Source organism: Portunus trituberculatus, chromosome 28 (assembly GCF_017591435.1).
Source record: "Portunus trituberculatus isolate SZX2019 chromosome 28, ASM1759143v1, whole genome shotgun sequence".
Lineage (NCBI taxonomy): Eukaryota > Metazoa > Arthropoda > Malacostraca > Decapoda > Portunidae > Portunus > Portunus trituberculatus.
Window position 1 is genome coordinate 12,245,866 of NC_059282.1, and position 23,289 is coordinate 12,269,154.

Consider the following 23,289-nt stretch of genomic DNA (forward strand, 5'->3'; position numbering starts at 1 on the left):
TCTCCTCTCTTCGTCTTTCTCGTCTCTTATATTTTACTCTATTTTTGTTTTGTTTGCTATTTTCCAGATCATTTGTTTGTCTCTCGTTTATCATCTCACTTTGATTTCCTTGCTTCTGTGTCCTTTCTGTTTCTCTGTATCTTCCTTCTCACCTTGGTTCCTATTTTTACTCTTTATACATGTACCTCATCTTTCATATATTCTTAATCATCGTTCTCATATTTTTTGCATTCATTCCCTTCATTTCTGTAACTTCTTTTGCCCATGTTCAATTTTCGTATGTCATTGTATACCATCTATTTTCATCTCTTCCTCTTTTACTTAACATCAGAGCTCGTTTTCCCTTCCTTTTTACATTACTATCTTTCTCTCCCTCTCCTAATTTTTTTTCACATTTTTTTTTCTTTCAATATTAGTTTACAACAAAATCTCTTCATTGTCTTACGTGTCAGGTAGATTCGTTCGTTTTTACTACAATATCTAACTTGAGGCTCGAGAGCAAGAACCCGTCTTGATATTTTTTGCTGCCAGATTTCTTCCCGATCTTAAAGAAGGATCCTATTTATTGGCTCATGAATTATAGGTGTTGATATCCCAGTTTGTGAAGTGTTGGAAGGTGAAGGCAGAGGAGGAGGAGGAACAGGAGGAAGGGGAGAAGGAGGAGGAGGAGAAGGAGAAGGAGGAATGATGGAGAAGATGGAGAAGATAGAGAACAGGAAGAACAAGAAGAACAAAAACAAGGACAAGGCATAGGAGGAGGAGGAGATGGAGGAGGATGATAACAACAAAAGTAAAAATGATAACACCAACAGTAACGACAATAAAAACATCATCAACAGCAACTAGAGAGAGAGAGAGAGAGAGAGAGAGAGAGAGAGAGAGAGAGAGAGAGATTACACATACTCGTAAATATATACACCAAAATACAACTCGATAAAGAAGAAACTCCAATAAAACTCTAAGTAAATAACGACAAGAATCAACAGTTACTAAAAATCATACGCCCAATTCACCAACAGGCAATTAAACTCGCCAATAAACCAATCAAGTCACTCGTAACAAAACGACTTCAGTACCAGAACCCTACAGGAGACAGAGGCGTAGCAGGCTGGGGAGTGGAAGCGGGAAGCGCCTCTGGGCCAGCATTACACATCGGCTGGTGTCAAAAAGAGTGACATTTAATAGCGAAACTAAAACTTTTATTGGTCATAAAGTGCATTAAAAAGCAGACCACCGAGAGGGCAGTAATTGGAAGAAATTGGGGCAGGTGATAAAATAAGGAGGAAGAGGAGGGTGAGGACTGAGAGGAAGAGGAGGATGAAGATGAGTACAAAGGAAGAACGTGTAAGAATAAGACGAGAACACAAGAAAACAAAGGAAGATGACGAAGGAAGAGAACATGAAAACAACACAGGAAAAAGACAAGGAGGAGTAGCCTACATAGGAAGAATCATAGGAAGTAGACGAACACAAAGAAGGAAGACAAGAAATGCACTGAATAACATACGCATAGGAAAAGGACACGACGAGAAAAAGTACATGAGAACAACACAGGAAACAGATAAGGAGGAATACATAGGAAGTTAACGAAAGGATATAAGAAGAACACATTGGAAGAAAATAAAGAATACATTAAATACAAAGCAGAAATATCGACCTTGTTGTTTTGGACTATGAAATCTAACTGAAAAAAAAAAAAAAAATTAGGATAGCATAAGATACAGCTTTGAAATTCCTGAAGGAGGAGAAAAAAGATAAATAAGAAAGGAGAAATATAGCCAGACCACTTAAGGAATTTCTCTCTATCACAAGTGCTGGTTAAGACAGAGACAAGAAGAGAATGAGAAAGAGAGGAATGATGATAAGAAAAAAGGACGATAGCCTGTAATTATGACGACAGACAACACCAGACGTGAATAAAGTGCTCTTGGTGTACGAGTAGATAGCAGTAGCACTAATAGTAGTAGTAGTAGTAGTAGTAGTGGTAGTGGTAGTAGTAGTGGTGGTGGTGGTAGTACCGCTGAGCACACGTTCCCTATAAGATAGAACAAAAAAATAGCCTTATATCACCACTAAAACATGAACGAGTACTCTCACTATGAATTGAATTACGAGTATGTAAAGAAAATGGTAAGCCAAGAGGGAACGCCATGGGTACGTGTGTGTGTGTGTGTGTGTGTGTGTGTGTGTGTGTGTGTGTGTGTGTGTGTGTGTGTGTGTGTGTAGAATAATCAATGAACCCGATGAGGAAATAAGACATAAATATACGAGAGAAAAAAATATCTGTTATCTCCTCTACGTGAAGTCGTTTGACGGTTTATGGAGTGGTATAGATAAGTACAAGTTATTGGTTTCAGATTCCTATGAAATGTGAAAAGAAAAGGAGATACCGCAGAGAGAGAGAGAGAGAGAGAGAGAGAGAGAGAGAGAGAGAGAGTATCAATTAAGATTCCCTGGTAAAAGTTGAAAGTGGCGATGGCAGGTGTGTTTCTTTAATGAAAGTGTGAGGTGTTGCAGTTGTGCTCAGGTTTTTTTTTTTTTATGAGAGCAGGTAGTAGTGGTAGTAGTAGCAGAAGTAGTAATAGTAGTGGTAGTAGTAGTAGTAGTAATAGTTGTTGTAGCAGTAATAGTAATTGTAAGTGATGGAGGTGGTGTTGCTTTTGTAGGAGCAGTAGAAGTTGTAGTAGTAGCAGCAGCAGTATTATTATTATTATTATTATTACTATTATTATTATTATTATTATTATTATTATTATTATTATTATTATTATTAGTAGTAGTAGTAGTAGTAGTAGTAGTAGTAATAGTTGTTGATGTTGTTGTAGCAGCATAACTAATGTATCTTTTACATGGCTATTTCTACCACATCCTTTCAGGGACTATCCATTAATCAGGTTTTCTTCCTCTCTTTCTTATTCCTACCATGTTCCTCACCCACTGGTCAGAATTCCTACTATGAAAAAAAAAAATGAAGGAAAAAAAAGTAACAGTTTCTCTTCGCTGTAACTCGTGATCTTGTTACAGCTGATCAGTCTAGCCTTGGGACGCGTGTTCTGAAATGTAACGCTCTATAAGAACATTTCCAAAGAGCCACAGACATGATTACCCGTGTTCTCATAGATGTTCTTCCCTATTGATGGTGGTGTTTCTTGTCATGCCATCACGGAAATAGTAGTGATAGTGGAAAACAACACAGAGAAAATAGAAATACATGAAAAGTAACACACGGATGATAGAGATAGGTGATAAGCAACACAAGAATAACGGAAATACAAATGGGAAGTAACACACTGGTAATAGAAAGGTGAAAAGATGTACTCCTTTGACAAGAAACACTCGTAAGAAGTGATACAAAAAAGAAACACAAAAATGATAGGAATACACGGGAGAAACAACACAAGAATAATAGAGACACTCGTGGGAAAGCAACTCAAGAACAAAAGAAGGACAAAAGTTATAGACACTCATGAGAACCAACACAAGAACAAGAGAAACACAAGACTTACAGAATCACACGCGCAAAGCAACACAAGAAGAATACAAACACTCATGATATAGTAACACAAAAACAAGAGAAACACAAGAATAGTAGAAACACTCGCAAAGCAGCACAAGAAGAAGGGAAACACTCATGAGACAGCAACACAAAAAAAAACAAGAGAAACACAAGAGTAATAGAACCACTCATGGGAAGCAATGTAAGAGTCATAGAAGCAACGCAAAGATCACATAAAGTAACAATAGAACACAAAACTAGTAGAAACGCACGTGGAAAGCAATACAAGAGTCACAGAAGCAACGCAAAGGTCACAGGAACACCCAGGAAAACACACTCCAACACTACACCCTGCAGCAAACACGCGAAACACGACAATGAAATAAAAAACGCGTGCCATGGAGATTTATCGCGTAAAGATTCCTGTGTTAGTCTTTCAGGTACAGATATTCCTCGCGTCCACCATTATTGGCTATCAAAGAGAAATACTTTGAGTAAATTTGCTGTAACGGGAAGACGAACAACCTCGTAAAAACAGGTGTGGGGTGCAATGGGCTGTAAAATTGAAAAAGAGTAGTAAAATTGTACGTCTTAATCTTCCCTTTGGATTTATACAAGGTGACGTTAGCGCAGAACAAATGGGAGGATTGAAATATGATGCGAAGAAAAGAAAATTAAAAGAGGACGGATGGCATTTTCGCGATCAACATTCTTGTAGCGATGAAGTTTGTGTCACTTGTCTCTCTCTCTCTCTCTCTCTCTTTCTCTTAATGGTGCCTACTCATCCCTTCCCTCCCTCCTTCCCATATCTCCTTCATCTCCCATTCCTCCATTATAATTACCGTCTTCTCCTTTCCTCGCCTGACAGTCACCTCATGTATCTTCCTCCCTCCCATTCTAACTGTTCAGTGTCATTGTTTAGTGTTCCAGTCTTTCTTCAGTGTCTCTTTGCCTGTTCCTCTTCTCCCTGTCAGTCTCCTCCACGCTGTCTTTACCAAGCTGCCTTTGTTCTATTTTAGTTACATTCTATTCATGTTTTCATTGATTACTCGATCCTTACCATTTATTACCATATTCCTCACTCGACCTCTTCTAACCTATTTCTTTTTTTTTCTTGTTGTTTTCCTTTTGTACTCGATTCAATACACACACACACACACACACACACACTCTCTCTCTCTCTCTCTCTCTCTCTCTCTCTCTCTCTCTCTCTCTCTCTCTCTCTCTCTCTCTCTCTCTCTCTCTGTCTCTCTCTCTTTGTGTGTGTGTGTGTGTGTGTGTGTGTGTGTGTGTGTGTGTGTGTCTGGAAATTCATCATGAAAGCGATACCGATGAAATGAAAAAACTCGTTTACGTTCACACACACACACACACACACACACACACACACACACACACACACACACACACACACACACACACACACACACACACACAGTCAAGCAAGCGCACGCGCACAGGTTTCTTTGAAGTTATTTCTCTCTCTCTCTCTCTCTCTCTCTCTCTCTCTCTCTCTCTCTCATGAAAGTTTGTCATCAATTACAGAAAAATTCGACAATGTTTAGAGAGAGAGAGAGAGAGAGAGAGAGAGAGAGAGAGAGAGAGAGAGAGAGAGAGAGGGGTAATAAATTTGCACCAGTAATTATAAGCCTCTAATCGAGATAATCGAGTTAAGGAGGCGGCTTTGGTCGCTACTTTTTGACGTGTTGGTTCTAATAACAAAGGAGAGTGTAAAAGAAAAAAAAATTAAAAACTGATAAATAAATATGTGAACGAATACTTTTGACATTTTCTTGTTTTTGTTAGTTTCGTCTGTTTTATTTATTGCTTTTTTTTGCATAATGTATCGTATTTTTATGTTCAGCTTCTTTTTCTTTTTATTATATTATTGAGAAAACTGGTTATTTTTTATTCGTTGCTCTTTTGAAGTGAATTTGTCAGAGAAAAATATATGTGATGTTTTGACCAACGATGGAAAAATTTTGCCTATTGTTTTGTTTCTCTGTCTGTGTGTGTCCATCTCTCTCTCTCTCTCTCTCTCTCTCTCTCTCTCTCTCTCTCTCTCTCTCTCTCTCTCTCTCTCTCTCTCTCTCTGTTCTTCAATTTATGACTTTAATATTTAAGTGGCTCTTTTTTTGAGTAAAGTTTGCCCTCTGGAGATCCTTCATTGTAATTTTAGCCTTATAGAAGTGACGGCTACCAGTATCAATAAATCGTTTGTTCGCCCCCCACCACACACACCCACACCCACCTTCCTACATACCCACACATCCACCCACCCACATCAACCATCCACCCACACAATAATGAGTAAGAAGTCGAGCAGGTTATTTAGAAAGCCACTACGTTCATCCAGACAGACAGCCAACCCGTCAGCCCCCTAGCCAGCTCTCGCATCACTAGCTTGTCGCAGTTACTTACAATCACCTTAACTTTGACCTCATCGTTTCCTTCCATCTCCTAGTGAAGAGTATTTGGAGATTTAAAGTATATATACGGTGCCAGATGCTGAGATTCTGAGTGCACTAATAGGACTTGACAGGTGTAGCGAGCGGAGTTGAGTGAGGAACCCTGGTGATGGGATTAAACCGTGTACGAGTGTTCAGGTAAATAGGAGGGTGTGATGCAGGTGATGTGTGTTTGTTGAATCGGAGTGGTGGTGGTGGTGATGGTGTGTGTGTGTGTGTGTGTGTGTGTGTGTGTGGAGAGATAGATAGATAGATAGATAGAGACAGATAGATAGATAGATAGATAGATAGATAGATAGAGAGAGAGAGAGAGAGAGAGAGAGAGAGAGAGAGAGAGAGAGAGAGAGAGAGAGAGAGAGAGAGATGGCAAACAGACACAAACAGACAGAATGCCGAAAAAAATAGATTATGAAAACTTAGGGGTTGTAGTGGTGGTGGTGGTGGTGGTGTGGTGATTAGTAGTGGTAGTGGTGGTGGTGGTAGTGGTGGTGGTGGTGGTAGTAGTGGTAGTGGTGGTAGTAGTAGTAATAGTAATACCAGTGGTGGTAGTGGTGCTGGTGGTGGTGGTGGTTGTGGTGGTGGTGGTGGTGGTGGTGGTGATTGTGGTGGTGGTGGTGGTGGTGGTGGTGGTGGTGGTGGTGGTGGTGGTGGTGGTGGTGGTGGTGGTGGTGGTGGTGGTGGTGGTGGTGGTTCTGGTAGTAGTAGTAGTAGTAGTAGTAGTAGTAGTAGTAGTAGTAGTAGTAATAGTAGTTGTAAAAATAGTAGTACCAGTAGTAGCAGTAGCAGCAGCAGCAGTAGTAGTAGTAGCATACCGATTTTGTACGCATCACAATCAAGTATTCCGCGCAGATTGATTGAGACGAAGTGGAACATTAAGACATACGGTTACTGTATTGCCGTCACAAAAAGTGCAAAACAGTCAACATTCCTCTTTCCCACATCCCAAACCTTGTAGTTCATTCTTAGACCCTTGTTGGAATGCAGCGTTACATTTGCTGTGGTTTTAACTGTGCGTGTGAAAATGTGAGGGCTTGGAGGCAATTCGCTGGGCCGCGGCGTGGGTGAGGGGTGTGGTAAGAGGGCACACAAACTGAAAGGACTTGCATATATACATACATATGAACGGACGGACAGACGAAAAGAAACAGAGATAGACAGAGAGAAACGAGGAGACAAAGAGGAACGTAGAATAAAAAGTCCTGCACAGAATTACAAACCAATAGACGCACAGACGCACAAACGAACGAACTCATATGCGAACCAAATCATAAATATTACTCCCTTATCACCTATTCAGCACTTAGCACTCAGCACTATCTTTGTCCAATCAGCAAATACTATCACTTATGTAATAATTAGCACTTAGTCATGTGTGTGTGTGTGTGTGTGTGTGTGTGTGTGTGTGTAAAGATGATCACATACATCATATTTTAAGGCTTTCAGTCAGCACTATCTTTACATTTGCATCCTATTTTAAGTTAGTCAGCAGCCTTTGTATGTGACTTATTAATCAATATTCGCTTTAAATCAGCATCTTAGTCAGTCAACCAGTAAGTCAGTCAGTCGTCAGGTTAGTCAGTCAGTCGTCAAGTTAGTCAGTCAGTCAGTGAATCATGAAATCAGTAAGTCACCAAGCCAGCAACTCAGTCACTCAGCCATTTAGTCACTTGACACCACTACCATCACCACACTTCACCATATAATCCATCACCGCACACCATATCTCTCATCGCAAACAAACACACACACACACACACACACACACACACACACACACACACACACACACACACACTACTATACACACATCACCTAGCACTCATCTCCATTACTCGCCCTTTTCCATTACCCTGAACCTCCCTCACCACCTCTTCCCGCCCTGAGAGAGAGACAACTGCCCATTCATACATCAATCCGTCACTGACCAGCGTTTATATAATCAATTATTTCTCTCTCAACTCGTATTTAATTTTCTGCACGTCTAAGAGAGAGAGAGAGAGAGAGAGAGAGAGAGAGAGAGAGAGAGAGAGAGAGAGGGGGAACATTTTTTGCATTTATTTGCGAAATCAAAAGAATTGGTCAAACTAGACAAACCGGATGAGGAACGTTAATTAGAGCCGGTTCGTTAATGCGTGCCGAACACAGCCCATGGACCGAACCAGTGCCTCTTACAACACGTGAGGAATTATTTTGGTGGTTTGTATACGCTACACATATTCCTCTCTTCGTCTTGATTCGTTTCGCTCTTCAAATTAAGGGATGATAGAAATTGAACAACGACTGAGAAGCAGAAGATGATGGAGAAGTAGAGGAGGAGGAGGAGGAGGAGGAGGAGGAGGAGGAGGAAGAGGAGAAGAAGTGTAAAAATAATAACAGGATAGATAATATTATGATGATGACGAGGTGAAGGAGAAGGAGGAGAAGAAGAAGGAGGAGCAGGAAAAGGTAAAGAAGGAGGAGGAAGAGGAGGAGAAGGGCTTTTGCTATTTGAATATAAAGTGAAGAAGAGATAAGGAAGAATGACGAGAAAATTCAAATGGAGGATAGCAAGATGAGACATGAGGGAGACATGAGGAATAGAGGAGGGAGGAAGATGGATGATGATGCAATGAAGAAGAAGAAGAAGAAGAAAGAGGAGAAGAAGAAGAACGTATGAATATGAAAGATGAAAAATAAGAGAAAGAGGCGGTGCAGGATAAGGAAGAGGAGGAGGAGAAGGAGGAGGAGCAAAAGAACTTAAAAAAAAGGAAGAGAGGAAGACGATGATAAAAAGAGGCAGAGGAGGAGAAGGAAACATAGATGAAGAAAAATGAAAAAAGCAGAGAAAGAGAAGAGCAAGAACGCCAACAAGAACAAGAAATGAGAAGAAAATGCAATATGAAAAGAATTAAAGACAGAAGAACGATTGATGTAGTAGTAGGAGGAGGAGGAAAACAAGAACAAGAACAAGAACAAGGGACAACGAGGATAGAAAAAAAGAAAGTAAAAACGAGATAGCAGCAGGGCATTAGTGTGGTGTTGCCTAATGAGGTGGCGGGAGATGGGGAGCAGATAACACACATGCAGAAGGCAAGGTGAGGTAGATGAGGCAGAAGACATAACCATGGCGCCGGTGGTAATGGGTCCCAGTACTCGCATGAATAGAGATAAGTGATAATGGCCAGTGATAATGATGACTGCAGTAATAATGATTCTAGTAATGAGTACGCAAACAGTGACTGAGATTTCTGCTACTACTGTTACTACTACTACTACTACTACTATTGCTATTACTACTACCACTGAAAGGGAAGTGAGTAACAAAAAAGAGAGAATATACACCTCACACAACCAAACGAGACAAAACACCCTCTTACACTTCACCAAGGCCTCAATAAAACCTGTGTGACATTTATGTTTGGCTGAGGCTGAGACTGCAAGATAAGTGACGCCACCAAGGCTTTAGATACTGGACACCACCGCGGGACTAGGGGACTACTACAGCTTACTTTGACAGCGAGGTGCACCTGTCCTGTACTGTCCGCCTCTGAGAGAGAGAGAGAGAGAGAGAGAGAGAGAGAGAGAGAGAGAGAGAGAGAGAGAGAGAGAGAGAGAGAGAGAGAGAGAGAGAGAGAGAGAGAGAGTGTGTGAGTGAATCTGCCCGAGATAAAGCTAACCTCCTGGCCAAGCAATTCACTGATAAGATATGCGTCTCCGACCCTAAAAGATCTCCACCCCCACTACCAAACATAGTGAAAGAAAAATTATCATTTGGCACAACGAGTGAAGTGGAAGTGAAGGCAGTGCTCTCAAACCTTGATGTGACAAAAGCAGTGGGTCCTGATAACATTAGCCCACGCCTTCTTCGCCAGTGTGCTGATGAGCTGGCTCACCCACTCTCTACGATATTCAACCAGTGCTTACGGACCAGCAGGTGGCCAAGTATCTGGAAAGTGGCTAGTGTTGTGCCAGTACACAAGAAAAATGAAAGAACAGTGGCAACAAACTATCGTCCGGTGTCCCTGCTGCCTGTGCTCAGCAAGGTGCTCGAATCCATAGTGGCCTCAAGAATCACAGAGCACCTTGAGAAACGCCACCTACTGTGTAGTCGGCAGTTTGAGTTCAGGCCGGGCAGATCGGCCGCTGACCTTCACCTGCTGCTCACCTCGGAGTGGAGTGCTGCTCTGGACGCAGGGAAGGCCACTGCAGTTGTTGCCCTTGACATTGAAGGGGCTTTTGACAAGGTGTAGCCTGCAGGTCTCCTTGCAAAGCTCCGTGCTGCAGGTGTGGAGATTACTTGAAAGAGAGGAATTTCAAAGTGGTCATTGATGGCCAGGAGTCTGAACAGCATGCAGTAAGAGCAGGTGTTCCTAAGGGAAGCTGTCTCAGCCCCCTGCTCTGGAACATCTACATTAACGACCTCCTGCACTTAATCCCCAGTGTAAGAGCTTATGCTGATGACCTCACGCTGAATCAGAGCTTCAGCTCAGGGGAGGAGACTGCCACGGCCGACCACATGAACGTTACCCTGAACCGCATTGTGTCGTGGGGCAGCAAGTGGCAAGTAAAATTTGCCCCAAACAAAACACAAATGACAATCATCTCAAGGTCGAGGACGCCCCTTCAGCTCAGCCTTGAGGGGAAAACTATACGGCGGCAAGACGAGATGGATGTACTGGGGGTCACATATGACTTTGCGCTGACCTTCAGGCACCACATTGAGCGTCTAGCCAGGGGAGGCCTCGGGTAAGCTGGCGTCACTCAGGAGGATGTCGTGGCTCCTTGACGACAAAGGCCTGCAGATATTGTACAAGGCTCAAGTTCGTTCCTCCCTGGAGTACTCGTGTCTTGCGTGGGGAGGAGCGGCGAGCAGGCATCTTTCCCTGTTGGACAGGGTACAGGCTCGGGCAGTGAGGCTCATAAAGGACAGTGGGGCCAGAAATGAGCCAAAGCTCCACTCCCTTCAGCATCGCAGGGACGTAGCGGGCCTAGCTGTGATGTACAAAATACAGCAACAGCGAATCCCGCATCTCCAAGCTCTCCGCCAGCCCCTGCGGCGGGCACAAGTGACCACCCGGGCTGTCACTTTAATGCCTGGTGAATTATTTCAGTGCCGATGCCGTACTTGGCACCATCAACGTCAGTACGTTCACCATTATAGTAAACTGTGGAACACTTGAATTGCTGCACAGATAGACTTCAGTGAAATGAATCTGCAGCAATTCAAGAAGTGTGTGAACGTCTGGTTGCCATAAGCACCAGAGTAACAATTGTTAAAAACATTTAGTTAGGCTTTTAGATAGGGAACACTAAAAATGTTCCCTTTAGCCTGTAAAGTGCTACATCATATGTAAAAATATTTTGTGACATACTCTTCAACTATGTATTGATTTGTGTAAATAGAAAATAAAGAGAGAGAGAGAGAGAGAGAGAGAGAGAGAGAGAGAGAGAGAGAGAGAGAGAGAGAGAGAGAGAGAGAGAGAGAGAAAGAACCTTATCATTGGCCGTATACACTGGGAAGGAGGCTTTCACGACGTCCCGCCTCCACACCATCCTCCGCCGCATCGACCATTGGAGAGACAGATGGCAGGTCAGGTTTGCCGCTGAGAAGGCAGCTGCCTATGGTGACCAGAGGAGGCAGATTTGTCTCTTGTTGGACGGGACGACGCTGGCGCCACGACGAGAGAGGAAGGTCCTTTGTCACTTATGACAGTAAGGTCCTTGTATATCCAGTTGCTACCTGAGGCACAAGTCCGCGTCTCTCTGGAGTACTCTTGTCTTGCCTGGGGCGGTGCAGCCAGCACTCTTGCATCTCGTGATAAGGTCCAGCGGAGGGCGGATAGAATCATTAGGGATAGCCAGCCTAACCAATGGACTAGCCTGGACAGCCTGCAGCACCACCACGACGCGGCAGGCTTGACCACCCTCTAAAAGGTGGCACAGGAGGGAGTATCGCATGTGCAGCCACTCTAGCAGCAACCTTGCCGAGTAAACGTGCCCACCCAGGACTGTGGATACAGCCCGTACACGTCTCATCAAGTCCGGAACACCAGAGTGTTGTTGTGTATGGGGCTCAGATACTCAACGTGTTGGCGCATGTTTGGCTGAGAGAGGATCGTGACAGTGTTACAAGTGCCATATAATGTATAGATCAAGGTTAGATTTTAAGATGGGGAGTAACCTGTACAATCTTCTTCCCTTGTTAAAAGTAATATGATAATAAGTAGGAGCTGAACGATACTAAAACTGAAACAAAAGAGTTAGAAAAGAATCGACGGAGCATAAACAAAGTCAAGAGGTGACACGAAGAACACAGAGGACGTCAAAAGAGAAGCCAAGAGAAGCCATGCAGTAACAATAAGGAAAAGATCAGAGAAGCTAAAAGTAACGGAGAGATGCTAAGAGAAGTCAGGAGGACCCGTCACAAGCCAGTCACTGAGATCTTGAAGTCAGAACACACGGAGGTCATTAATAGGACAAGGAATCCAATTAATATAGAAGACATGTCCTTTATTTCCAGCGATCGGGAGACTACGAGGGGCCAGTTACCAGGGGCATGACTAGGGTTACGAGGCCCGCCCCTGGGGAACTCCTGCCTGCTTAACATTCAATTAACAAAGAAGATTACAGTCGCTCTCTCTCTCTCTCTCTCTCTCTCTCTCTCTCTCTCTCTCTCTCTCTCTCTCTCTCTCTCTCTCTCTCTCTCTCTCTCTCTCTAGTCCTCCATATTGCGTTCTCATCTTAATCAGTATCACCATCATCGTCATCATTATCAATCCACTGTTCTATCCCGCCGCTTCTCGTCAATTCACTAAATATATGTAATGTATCAATACAGGTGGGTGGTGCATTCTACAGGTAAGATTCTCACCTATAATCACCTGTCCGTCCTTGAAAAGACCTGCCCCAGACACACACACACACACACACACACACACACACACACACAGAGAGAGAGAGAGAGAGAGAGAGAGAGAGAGAGAGAGAGAGAGAGAGAGAGAGAGAGAGAGAGAATCCTGGATTACCTTTATCCTTCATCTCGGTACATCTTAAGGATTGATAATACATCCGCGAGTGGGAGGGAAGAGAAAGGAGGAAAGAAAGAGATATGATGTTCGGTATTATAAGGCCTGGGAGGAAATTATAGTGATCAGGAACATTAAAGTATAGGTAAGAGATATATAACCTCGAGTCTTCCTTTGAAAAAAAAAAAAATCTGAATCTTTTTTTATTAGTCTCTATCAATGGTCATCTCGGACTGAGAGGCACACATTCAAGTATTCCTTCTGCTTCAGTTCTTGAGCAGAGTAGTATATAATTTCCTAATTGTCTTCATTCACGTGTACTTATTAATTAATTCATTATTTCATTTGTCCATTAAGATTATTGAGACATCAGACGGTTCGCGTTTGCTGTGATCTATGGTTAGTCTTCACTGGATTAGCGATACTGTTATAGTGTCCAGTTTAGGTCACTATCTTAGCAAGGGAACTTCAGCCATCCACGGTGCTATCTCAAGGCAAGGGAGCTGTTTGGCTTCATAATAGTCAATACGTTAGCATGGGTGTTTTAGTCGCCCGTAGGTTAAGAGCGGTTTAGTCAGGCATGGTAAAGTTATAAGGGTCAGGTCAAAAGTCTCCTTCTTAGCTGCTTTTCGAATATGTAAAGTTATGTTATTTTTGGCTAGTCTAGGCTGTGTTAGGTTAGGTTAGGTTAGGTTAGGATATTGGTATAAGTTTAGAAAGATGTTACGTCACAGGAGCCACATATGCCTGAATACTTTTGGGTAGATAAGGTTAAGTTACTTTAGGTTTAGCTGGTGTAGGTTTGCATAGGTTAGGTTAGATTAGGTTAGCAGGATATCATAAGACCAGGAAGACATTCAGTCATGAAGCAATAGAAGACAAACGGTCCTTCATCCTGCGGTTATTTTAGGATAGGCAGAGTAAAGTCAGAATAGGTATGATTAATCTAGGTCAGACTAGGTTAGATTAAGCTAGCAGAGTATTATAAGATCAGGAAATATTCAAACGTAATGCCACAAAGGATGACATGAAAATTTATCAAGTTAGCGTAATTTGAGTATGTGTTCACTCTTAATGTTGGTGATAAACATGTTCCTTATTAAAAAAAATGTTGCAACCATTCCTTTCGTAATGACCGACATTCCTAATGTAAACTCCGGTAAGTGACTTTCAAACAGCGGAGATCAATGTCCATGCAATCCAAGACAGGTTAGGGATAGTAGAATAAAAGTTAACGTATAAAGACTTTACAAATTGTCAATAGAAAAAAGAGTGAAAGTGACACATTGAAAATTAGGATACGGTTTAAATGTGACACCTTTTAAAATTGATTTCAGAAGGTGTGTTCAAATATTTCATGAATAATGGATCCCGCGCTGGCAACTGTAAACCATTTAATATCTAACTATACAGAAGAAAAGCGACACATGTAAAAAGTAACCACAGTTTAGTCGCGATGTCTTGTGAAACTGAATTTAGAAAGCGTAGCGAGATCAATCCTGGAATTGGCTCGTGCACTTAAGCCGTGACACATCCTGACAGCCTCCACACTGACCGCGGTGAAAGGAACGAAGAAAGGCTAGAGTCCACAGCTTAGAAGTCCTTTTTATATACATTTTTGATTGCCTCAAAAAACTTGACTAAAATCCGCGGCACACACAACTAATAAAACCTTTTGAAATATAACCATGAAAGGCGAATAGAAAGTACTTATTGAATAGAGTCTTGGGTACAGACAACTTTAACATGCACCATACACAGCGGGAGGAAGCAAAGGACCACATACAGGAGAGGGGGGGGGAGGAAAGCAGACCGCGGTGTCCCCAAAGAAGAGAAGTTCATCATAGTAAAAATATCAACCTTCGAACCAGCACAGCGGCGACGAGACAAAACACCACGGGAGGCAGAAGACCCCCTGAGGCACGCCGGGACTCCACTACTACAGACTGAGAGGAGCACGTCACATCCGCGGCGTCTTCTTAGCTAACAAGCAATACCTTAAGAGGAGTGACGCCTTCAGCTACGCAGGAGAGAGAGAGAGAGAGAGAGAGAGAGAGAGAGAGAGAGAGAGAGAGAGCTTGTCTGAAATTTCTCAAGAGTGTGATGGACGGCTCCTCCTCCTGCTGCTGCTACTGAAGGTGGATCTTATCTCTTGTTTTAATTATATATATTTTTATCTATTATTTTTTCATATATTTCTCAGTATTTGAATTTGTTATTATCTTCTTTTTTTTATTTTTAGTCGGAATTGTTGTTCTGAATTTCTTTTCTTGATTTTTCTCTAATTTATTTTTCTTTTTTATTTTTGGTTAGCTGTTTTTCTTTCTTTTTTTTCTCTGTTTTTCTTTTCATCCTTGTTGAAATGTTGCAGACTGTGACCCCTTTTTTTTTTTATTGTTGTTGTTGTTTTTATTGTTGATTTCGATGATGGTGGTAGTGGTAGTTGTAATGGTGGTGGTAGTGGTTGTGGCGGGGATGATGGTGGTAGTAGTAGTGATGCTATTACCTGTTACTTCGTCAGTCCGTCACTCCCATAATAAAAAAAAAAAACTTTACGACCACCACAAGAATGAGACCCACCACGTGAAACAGCCACGCAGAACGAAAAAAAAACAACAACGAAAAGGAAAAAATCGTGGCTGATAATGAAGAAATTCCTGTTCATGTTGTATATCGCAATTATGGAAGGCAGAGAGAGAGAGAGAGAGAGAGAGAGAGAGAGAGAGAGAGAGAGAGAGAGAGAGAGAGAGAGAGAGATGAGGGGAGGAGCGGGGTACCAATCATATCAAATTGTTCTACATGCTTTTTTTTTTTCTCGTAGTGATATCATATAAAACACACACACACACACACACACACACACACACACACACACACACACACACACACACACACACACACACACACACACACACAGAGGTGAGTATAAAAGCGAGTGTTTTATGTTCACACACTGTTATGAATTCCTGGCCAGGTAATGCCCTCTAATCACACACCTTTACGGCTTCTGTGAACGCCACGGACCACCTGATGAGAAGGCACACCTGCTTAATTAAGAATGATGTACTGAAACACCTGTCAGCGGGTGGACTTACCTCACGCAACGCACGCACTCACGCACCTACAAATAAACGCATGTTCACGACGCTTACAGGGAATGAAAGGGTAAAAAAAAAATCTCATTACGCTTCATTTGCGAAAACTTGCCTTTGTTTTTGTGTTTTATATCAATCGTAAATCTTACCTGGAGAATTATGCGCCAGGCAGTTTCTTCATAAAGGTGAGACGCCGGAGTGAGTTACGGAAGGAAGTCTAGGAATAATGTTCTTTTAAGGCTCGCAGCTAACTTTCTTCTTTTTCGCATTTACATTTTCTTTCCGTAAGCTTATTCATGTTCCCGCCGCTCAGGGAAGGTTTAGTGGTGTGAAGGAAAGTTGCCAAGGAAATGTTAACCTCTTCAGTACCATATTCACTCTGTTTATTATGTGGTGATTCTATACAGCTTTAGAAACTTATGTGGGAGGATTAAGATAGTGAATGTTGTGGCCATTAATCTTCTGACGTCCATACACCCTTCCTAATGTCAATAGAATGGCCTAATCATATTCAAATCTGAAAGTAAAAATGTGTCCCAGTATTGAAGGAATTATTATCATCCAATCAACAATTTTTTCCCTTGATTTTTCCAACCGCAGATTTGGCATAATTAACATTTGCGTTTTTCTTAACGTATTCAAATCGGACGCTGGTTGAAATTCTTACTTATAGGCACAGTAAGAGCAATTTTTCCAGGGATTCTAGCGGACACTGGCTGATATTCCTAATCGTAGACATAGCGAGACCGATTTTTCACACATTCTTAGGTGACAGTGACTGACCTTCTCGTAGACACAGCAAAAGAGAAACTACATGAAACAACTGGTCTTTTATTTATGTAAGAGGAGAAAACTACAAGCCGCCGTGGTGCAGTGGAACCATGCGTACTTTGGGGTCCGAGGGGTCTCCAAGCGCACGGGTTCGAATCCTGTCCACGGTCCGAGTGTAGGTTGGGCTTCCTCACTCGGGACAACGGTTTCCTAGCGGGTGGGCTTTGAGATGGGAGGTACCACAAAAAGTATCCCCTTTAGCTCATAGATTCCCGTGAAAAGCCCACATGGTATAAAGAAAAAGAGTAAAAACCCGTCAAATAAAAAAGTTCAGTGAGATGCTGTGACAATAATAATAATAACCACCACCACAACCACCACTTTGTCTCTCTCTCTCTCTCTCTCTCAACATCTCACATTACTGCTGGTCAGGTAACAAGAGCCTGAAGACGCGAGTGTCGTATCAATGATTATCAATTATTATGATTCCCACATTATCAAACCCTCATTGTCTACCACCACGGCCGCCATGGAAAGGGTACAAACAGTTTCATCAAAGGCGCGACACATGACAAGGCTTCCTTAGTGCAAAGCAGCCACGCATGACATTCTTCTCTTCCCTGCCATTATTACAAACTTGGCCCATTCACTCGGCAACACAACTCGTAATGCCAATATTGTTTTTTTTTTCCATCTTTCCTCCTGTCTTTTATTTATTTATTTTTTAATGTGTTTAGTGCTTGACTGATTTGTTAGGCCATACTGGTTACTTGTTGGGAGTTATGTTGTGTTATGTTGCTTGTGGTCAGTGGAATACCTACCTATCTGCTTCTCTCTCTCTCTCTCTCTCTCTCTCTCTCTCTCTCTCTCTCTCTCTCTCTCTCTCTCTCTTGAAATACCTACAGGAAAGGAAGAGGAGTGGAAGGCTACGTTGTATCTAGAGGTGGCTGATGAATAAAAAAAAAAAACATGGAATGGTTTGTGATGAAGGAAGAACGTGTCAGATGCGAGTGAAAGGCCTAATGGAATATGTTATGTTGTAGGTTATATTTCTGAAAGCCGCGACTGACAACAGAAAAAGTGAATGAACTGAATGCTATGGGGTGAGTTTTGTAGGTACTGTGAGGAAGGAAGGAGATGTCAAATGCAAGGGAGAGGCTTAATGGAAAATGTTACGTTCCAGCTTATGCTTCTGAAAGCCTCAACTGACAGCATAGAAAATCGCATCTCAAGCTTAACTGATTGCTATGGGTCGAGTTTTCTTGGTACTGTGATGAAGGAAGGACATGTCAGGTGAAAGGGAGAGGTCTAATGGAAAATGTTTTAATTCAGTCTACAATCCTGAAAGTGGCGACTGACAGTGAAGGAAGTGAATGATAGTGTGTTCCCTTATTGGCGTCTCCTTAATTAAGCTGAGGTAAATGTTGTGGTGCGAGTGTAGAGTATAATTTAAAAGAAATATTTATATGGTCAGCTCAGGTTGTCTCCATCGTAAGAGATGTAAAGTAGTTCTGGGTCGACCTGAGATTTATCTACCACCTTCACTTTCCAATTTCAAAAGACTGACAAGAAAAGAAAAGAAAAGAAAAGAAAAGAAAAGAAAAACCTCCATATAGATAAAAAAAAAATTGGTACTTTTGCTTAAAAGAAAAAAAAAACATAGAAGAATTACTCCTATCACATTACCATTAACCATTGCTGCTTTAAAGAATATACATCAGAGTTACTCCTATTAGAATTACCATTAACGCCCGAAAGATCAAGGCGACAAAGTAGACAGCACAAGACAGCCATTCGACAGCTTTCCGAGGCTCACTCTACCAGAATTTAGGTGTTTATAATTAATCTAACAGGTGGATTTACTTATGGAGTCTCTTTGCTTCCCATGCCACCCGCTGTTAATCTATTGAGGGGTTCGTATATTCTGGGAAGCAAGTTCGTATCGGCGCCTTTACCCTCCTACCCGGCCCCTGGACTTGGTGTGCTGGTGAAGAGGAGCGCAGGATACTTGGAAACAGAGAGGGATTGTGGAGCTAAGGAATGCCAGCTCTTACCCCTTAGGAGGACAGGAGGAAGAAGAAAAGTAGGGGAAGAAAAGAATAACAAGAACAAGAAGAACAAGAACAATGACAAGAAGAACAAGAACAAGAACAAAATGATGATGATGATGATGATGATGATGAAGGAAATGATCAAGAGGAGGAGGAGGAGGAAAAACATAATCAACAGCAGCAACAACAACAACAACAACGAGAACAAAGTAGCGGCAGACTATGGAGGAGAAGAAACAGAACAAACAAAAATAAAAAAAGAAGAAGAGAAGAAGAGAAGAGGAAAAAAGAAAAGCGGAGAAGAAACCAAAGAAGAAAAGCTTAATCAAATAAAAAACCAAAAGATTAAGAATAAGAAAAAGAACAACACACACACACACACACACACACACACACACACACACACACACACACACACACACACACACACACACACACACACAAGAAGAAAATCATAGAGACTAAAAAAAAAGCTAATGAAAAAGACAAGAAAATAAAAACTAGACGGTTATAAAAATTGTCCCAAAATTAAAAATTAGTGGAAATGCATTTAAGAGCTAATGTGGAGGAACTGATAATGAGCAAGATAGTGTCAGGGGCGTTTAGGGCATGAGGGAAAAGACACGACGTCGTTTAGGAAGTGAAGGCGTTCTTTTATTGTCAGGGGCGGGAGATTAGTTGTCAAGAGAAAGGGGAGAGAGTTAGCGAGTGATGACGAAGTATCGGTTTCATGGACAAGGGAGGGTCAGTGTCAGCCAGAGTTCAGGAAGGGATAAGGCATGCAGTGTCAGAGGTGGTGATAATGGAGTAGTTTTAGAAGTGTTTTGAGAGTGGCGTGTGTTTTGAGGGTGTCCTGCAGGGATGGGAGACATGGACAGCCACTTAAGGGAGAGGAAGAGAAGAGGAGGTGGAAGAAGAGGAAGAAGAGTATAAAGAAAGAGAAGATGAAGGTGAAGTAGTAGTAGTAGTAGTAGTAGTAGTAGTAGTAGTAGTAGTAGTTGACGAATAAGAAAATGAAGAAAAAGAAGAAGAAAAGAAGAATAAGAAGAAAATGAAGAAGAAGAAGAAGAATAAGAAGAAATGATGAAGAAAAAAGAGCAACAACAACAACAACAATAGCAACAACAACAACAACAATAGCAACAACAACAACAACAACAACAACAACAACAACAACAACAGCAACAACAACACCCAAGAGGAGAAGAAAAAAAGACCAAATTTAAAAGAGAAAAGGATAAAGGGAAACAAACTAGCTGAAAGAGGAAAAAAACAAACGATACAAAAAAAAAAATGTCGTATATGAAACAGGCGAAAAAAAAAAAAAAACGTGAAATAGGAACAGAAAAGTGACAATACATAATGCTAAATGAAACAATGGGAGTGGCATGGAAAAAAGAGAGAGAAAGAGAGAAAAAGAGAGAGAGAGAGAGAGAGTATGTCAATGCCCAGTGCTTCCTCTCTACTCATCTTTCCTTGGGCAGCGTGGCATGACAGGGGCAAGAACACCGAGAACATCAAGAACACCCACAACATCGAGAACAAGCTCTTTGCGTGCCGCCAGTCAATTACAGGCCAGTGTCGTGGGTCTAGTCAACACAGAGCAGTAACTAGCAGTGTTTATCCGACCACCACCAGCAGCTTCCCTCTCCTCACCCACGCATTATCATCACCATTCTCACTTCAACACCAAGACTTTAGCATCGCAAGGGAAGTGGATTTTAAAGTTAGCCATCAAATAACTAACTTGACGTCTCGAAATAGGAACTTATTAATAGTGTTTTGACTAGAACGGATCCTCTATTTTTGCGGGTCTGGTGGATGGCTTGGGTCAAGGAAAAGTCGAGGTCTTTTGTTTCGCCCGTGGTGTTAGCAGTTAAGAGGGTAAAATACGACGAATTTGAGGGCGGAGAATCTGAGGTTATATCTTGCCTTGAGTATGTGTAATGATGGTTACAAGACGCGGGATAGACCGTGATAATGCTAATGTCTGGGTAGGATGCCTCTCGTGTGTGTGTGTGTGTGAGAGAGAGAGAGAGAGAGAGAGAGAGAGAGAGAGAGAGAGAGAGAGAGAGAGAGAGAGAAAGAGGAAGAAGGTTGTGCTCCTAATTAACTTTGATGTCTGTTGAATTTTATATAAAATGTAGTACTTAAAAGAAATACAATTTGTATGCTTTTTTGTTCTCTCTCTCTCTCTTTCTTTCTCTCTCTCTCTCTCTCTCTCTCTCTCTCTCTCACACACACACACACACACACACACACACACACACACTCGCCTCAATGAGAGAAATTTTTGAAGAGTATCATTAAGCCCTTGAGTGGTTCCTTACCAAATTCCTGCTTGGGGTAGTAATCTTCACTTCTTGTAAATTTAGCTCCAGTTTACTACGAGCAAGAAACTGAATATTATAGGCGTTGTTAGCCTGGTTCATTTTACAGCAAGGTCAGAGGAGGGACAAAATACGTAAGCCTTGTCGTGTGTGTGTGTGTGTGTGTGTGTGTGTGTGTGTGTGTGTGTGTGTGTGTGTGTGTGTGTGTGCGTGTGAATGAGGTATTCTGTTATTTTATAGGGTAAAGTTCACACGATTTGGTTGCTCTTTTTGAAACCTGATGAGATGTGAAATTATTATTTTCTCTCTCTCTCTCTCTCTCTCTCTCTCTCTCTCTCTCTCTCTCTCTCTCTCTCTCTCTCTCTCTCTCTCTCTCTCTCTCTCTCTGTGTGTGTGTGTGTGTGTGTGTGTGTGTGTGTGTGTGTGTGTGTGTGTTACGGTTCTCTTTACTCAGAATTGTACAGGTACAATGACGTACATGATTTCACACACACACACACACACACACACACACACACACACATACACATACACAAGTCTACTTACAGCCAGTTTATGGAGCAAGCCGTGATAACATTGATGGCCAGAATCAAGAATAATCTCCTCATGTTTTGTTTCCTGAAGAACGGGAAGAAGGCGGCGTGGCATCGTTGGGCCGTCACATCCTTCAGGCCCCGTAACACCCCACACAGTACTCACCAAGTCCACGCCTGCACTTCCACCACAGTGCTGAGTCTCATTAACACGCCGCACTCCTTAACGTGAAGGGAAAAAACACAAAAAAAAGACACTTAACTCGAATTTTCCTCAACTTTCTCTTTTTTTCTCAGAGCGTTTCACGAAGAAAGTCGCAGATTTGAACTGAGCCGCAAGTTTCCATGGTGACACACACGCGGTGGTGAGTGAAGAAGTCGCCACATGCTTGAAAAAAAAAATAATAATCACACTTGGTCAGTTCCTTTATTCTTATTGTTCTTGCACCTTAGCCACACTTCGGGCCTCCATTGCTGACGCTGCTGGTGGTGACGACGGCGGCGGGGCGATGGGGGTGGCGATTCAGTACCGTGGCTGAGGGACGAGGCGCGCTCATGGCTGCGTGTAGAGTTGAGGCAGACACATACGCACAAGGGCCCGTCTCAGCCAACACTAGACAACCCGCGCTGGCCTTGTCTTGCTCATTACTGCCAAGGAAGTGGTGGGAGGAGCGACCCGAGTCTGGCTCCTCCTCTCCCCTCCTCCTAGTCCTTCCTCCTCTTCCTCCTCCTTCCTCCTCAGGCAGCTGCACGCACTTCTTGCACGTTGGTGAAGGCTCGGACGTCGTGCTGCGGGAGAGGACGCGGTGACATCAACACAAGCACGTGGTGGAGACTGGCTGTGTATCTGTGTCTGTCTGTCTTCTGATGTGTTTCTTGAAGTCTCCCTCTCTTCGCCTCATTCTCTTTTGTCCTCGCCTCTCACTCGCTAGTCTTGGATGCTGGATGATAAAAGGGAAGGTCTCTCTCTCTCTCTCTCTCTCTCTCTCTCTCTCTCTCTCTCTCTCTCTCTCTTCTTCTTCTTCTTCTTCTTCTTTTGTCAGCTATCCTTATCTACAAATCATCCACAAAAAGTTACTATACCGGACATAAAATTCACGCGATTTATGTGCTCCGTCAAAACTTTCCCTCAATAATGAAACGACAACATCTAAATTCATTAACCTATTACCTGTCTTTCCACCTTCCCTCTTATCTATCCTTACCTGTCCGCCATCACGACCACCTGCGTTAAATGGCAACTAACCGCTTTATGTAACGTCCTCCTTTTCCTCCTCCTCCTTCTCTTCCTCGTCCTTCTCTCCCTACTTGTCATCCTCCACCTTCGTCTCTGTGATATATGGGAACAGGTAAAAGGTATGGGACTGTAGGTGTAGTGGCGGGGAAGTTACTGTGTCCTTGCCCTGCATCTCATTGGCTTATAGTTTGTGGTGGGTGATAATTTTTTCACCCATGACAAGAGGCCCGTGTTCAGAGATGCTTAGTTTTTTCACCATGACTGTTTTGAAAGGCCGTATACAGATTAGCGTTTATCTTGTTAA

The 23,289-nt window shown here is 42.4% G+C and overlaps 1 protein-coding gene across 2 annotated transcripts in view; it reads right to left on the reverse strand.

Moving 5' to 3' along the window:
• The window catches only part of LOC123510038 (protein Wnt-11b-like), a 66,581-nt gene extending 44,119 nt beyond the window's left edge, over positions 1–22,462 (reverse strand). The window contains exon 1 of one of the 2 annotated variants that reach the window (XM_045264781.1): positions 21,762–22,462. In XM_045264781.1, coding sequence (XP_045120716.1) covers positions 21,762–21,823 — 62 coding nt within the window. In that variant the 5' untranslated portion in view covers positions 21,824–22,462. The remainder of the gene's footprint in view (positions 1–21,761) is intronic. The other variant, XM_045264780.1, reaches the window with a different exon arrangement.
• Between the last annotated feature and the right edge of the window lie 827 nt (positions 22,463–23,289).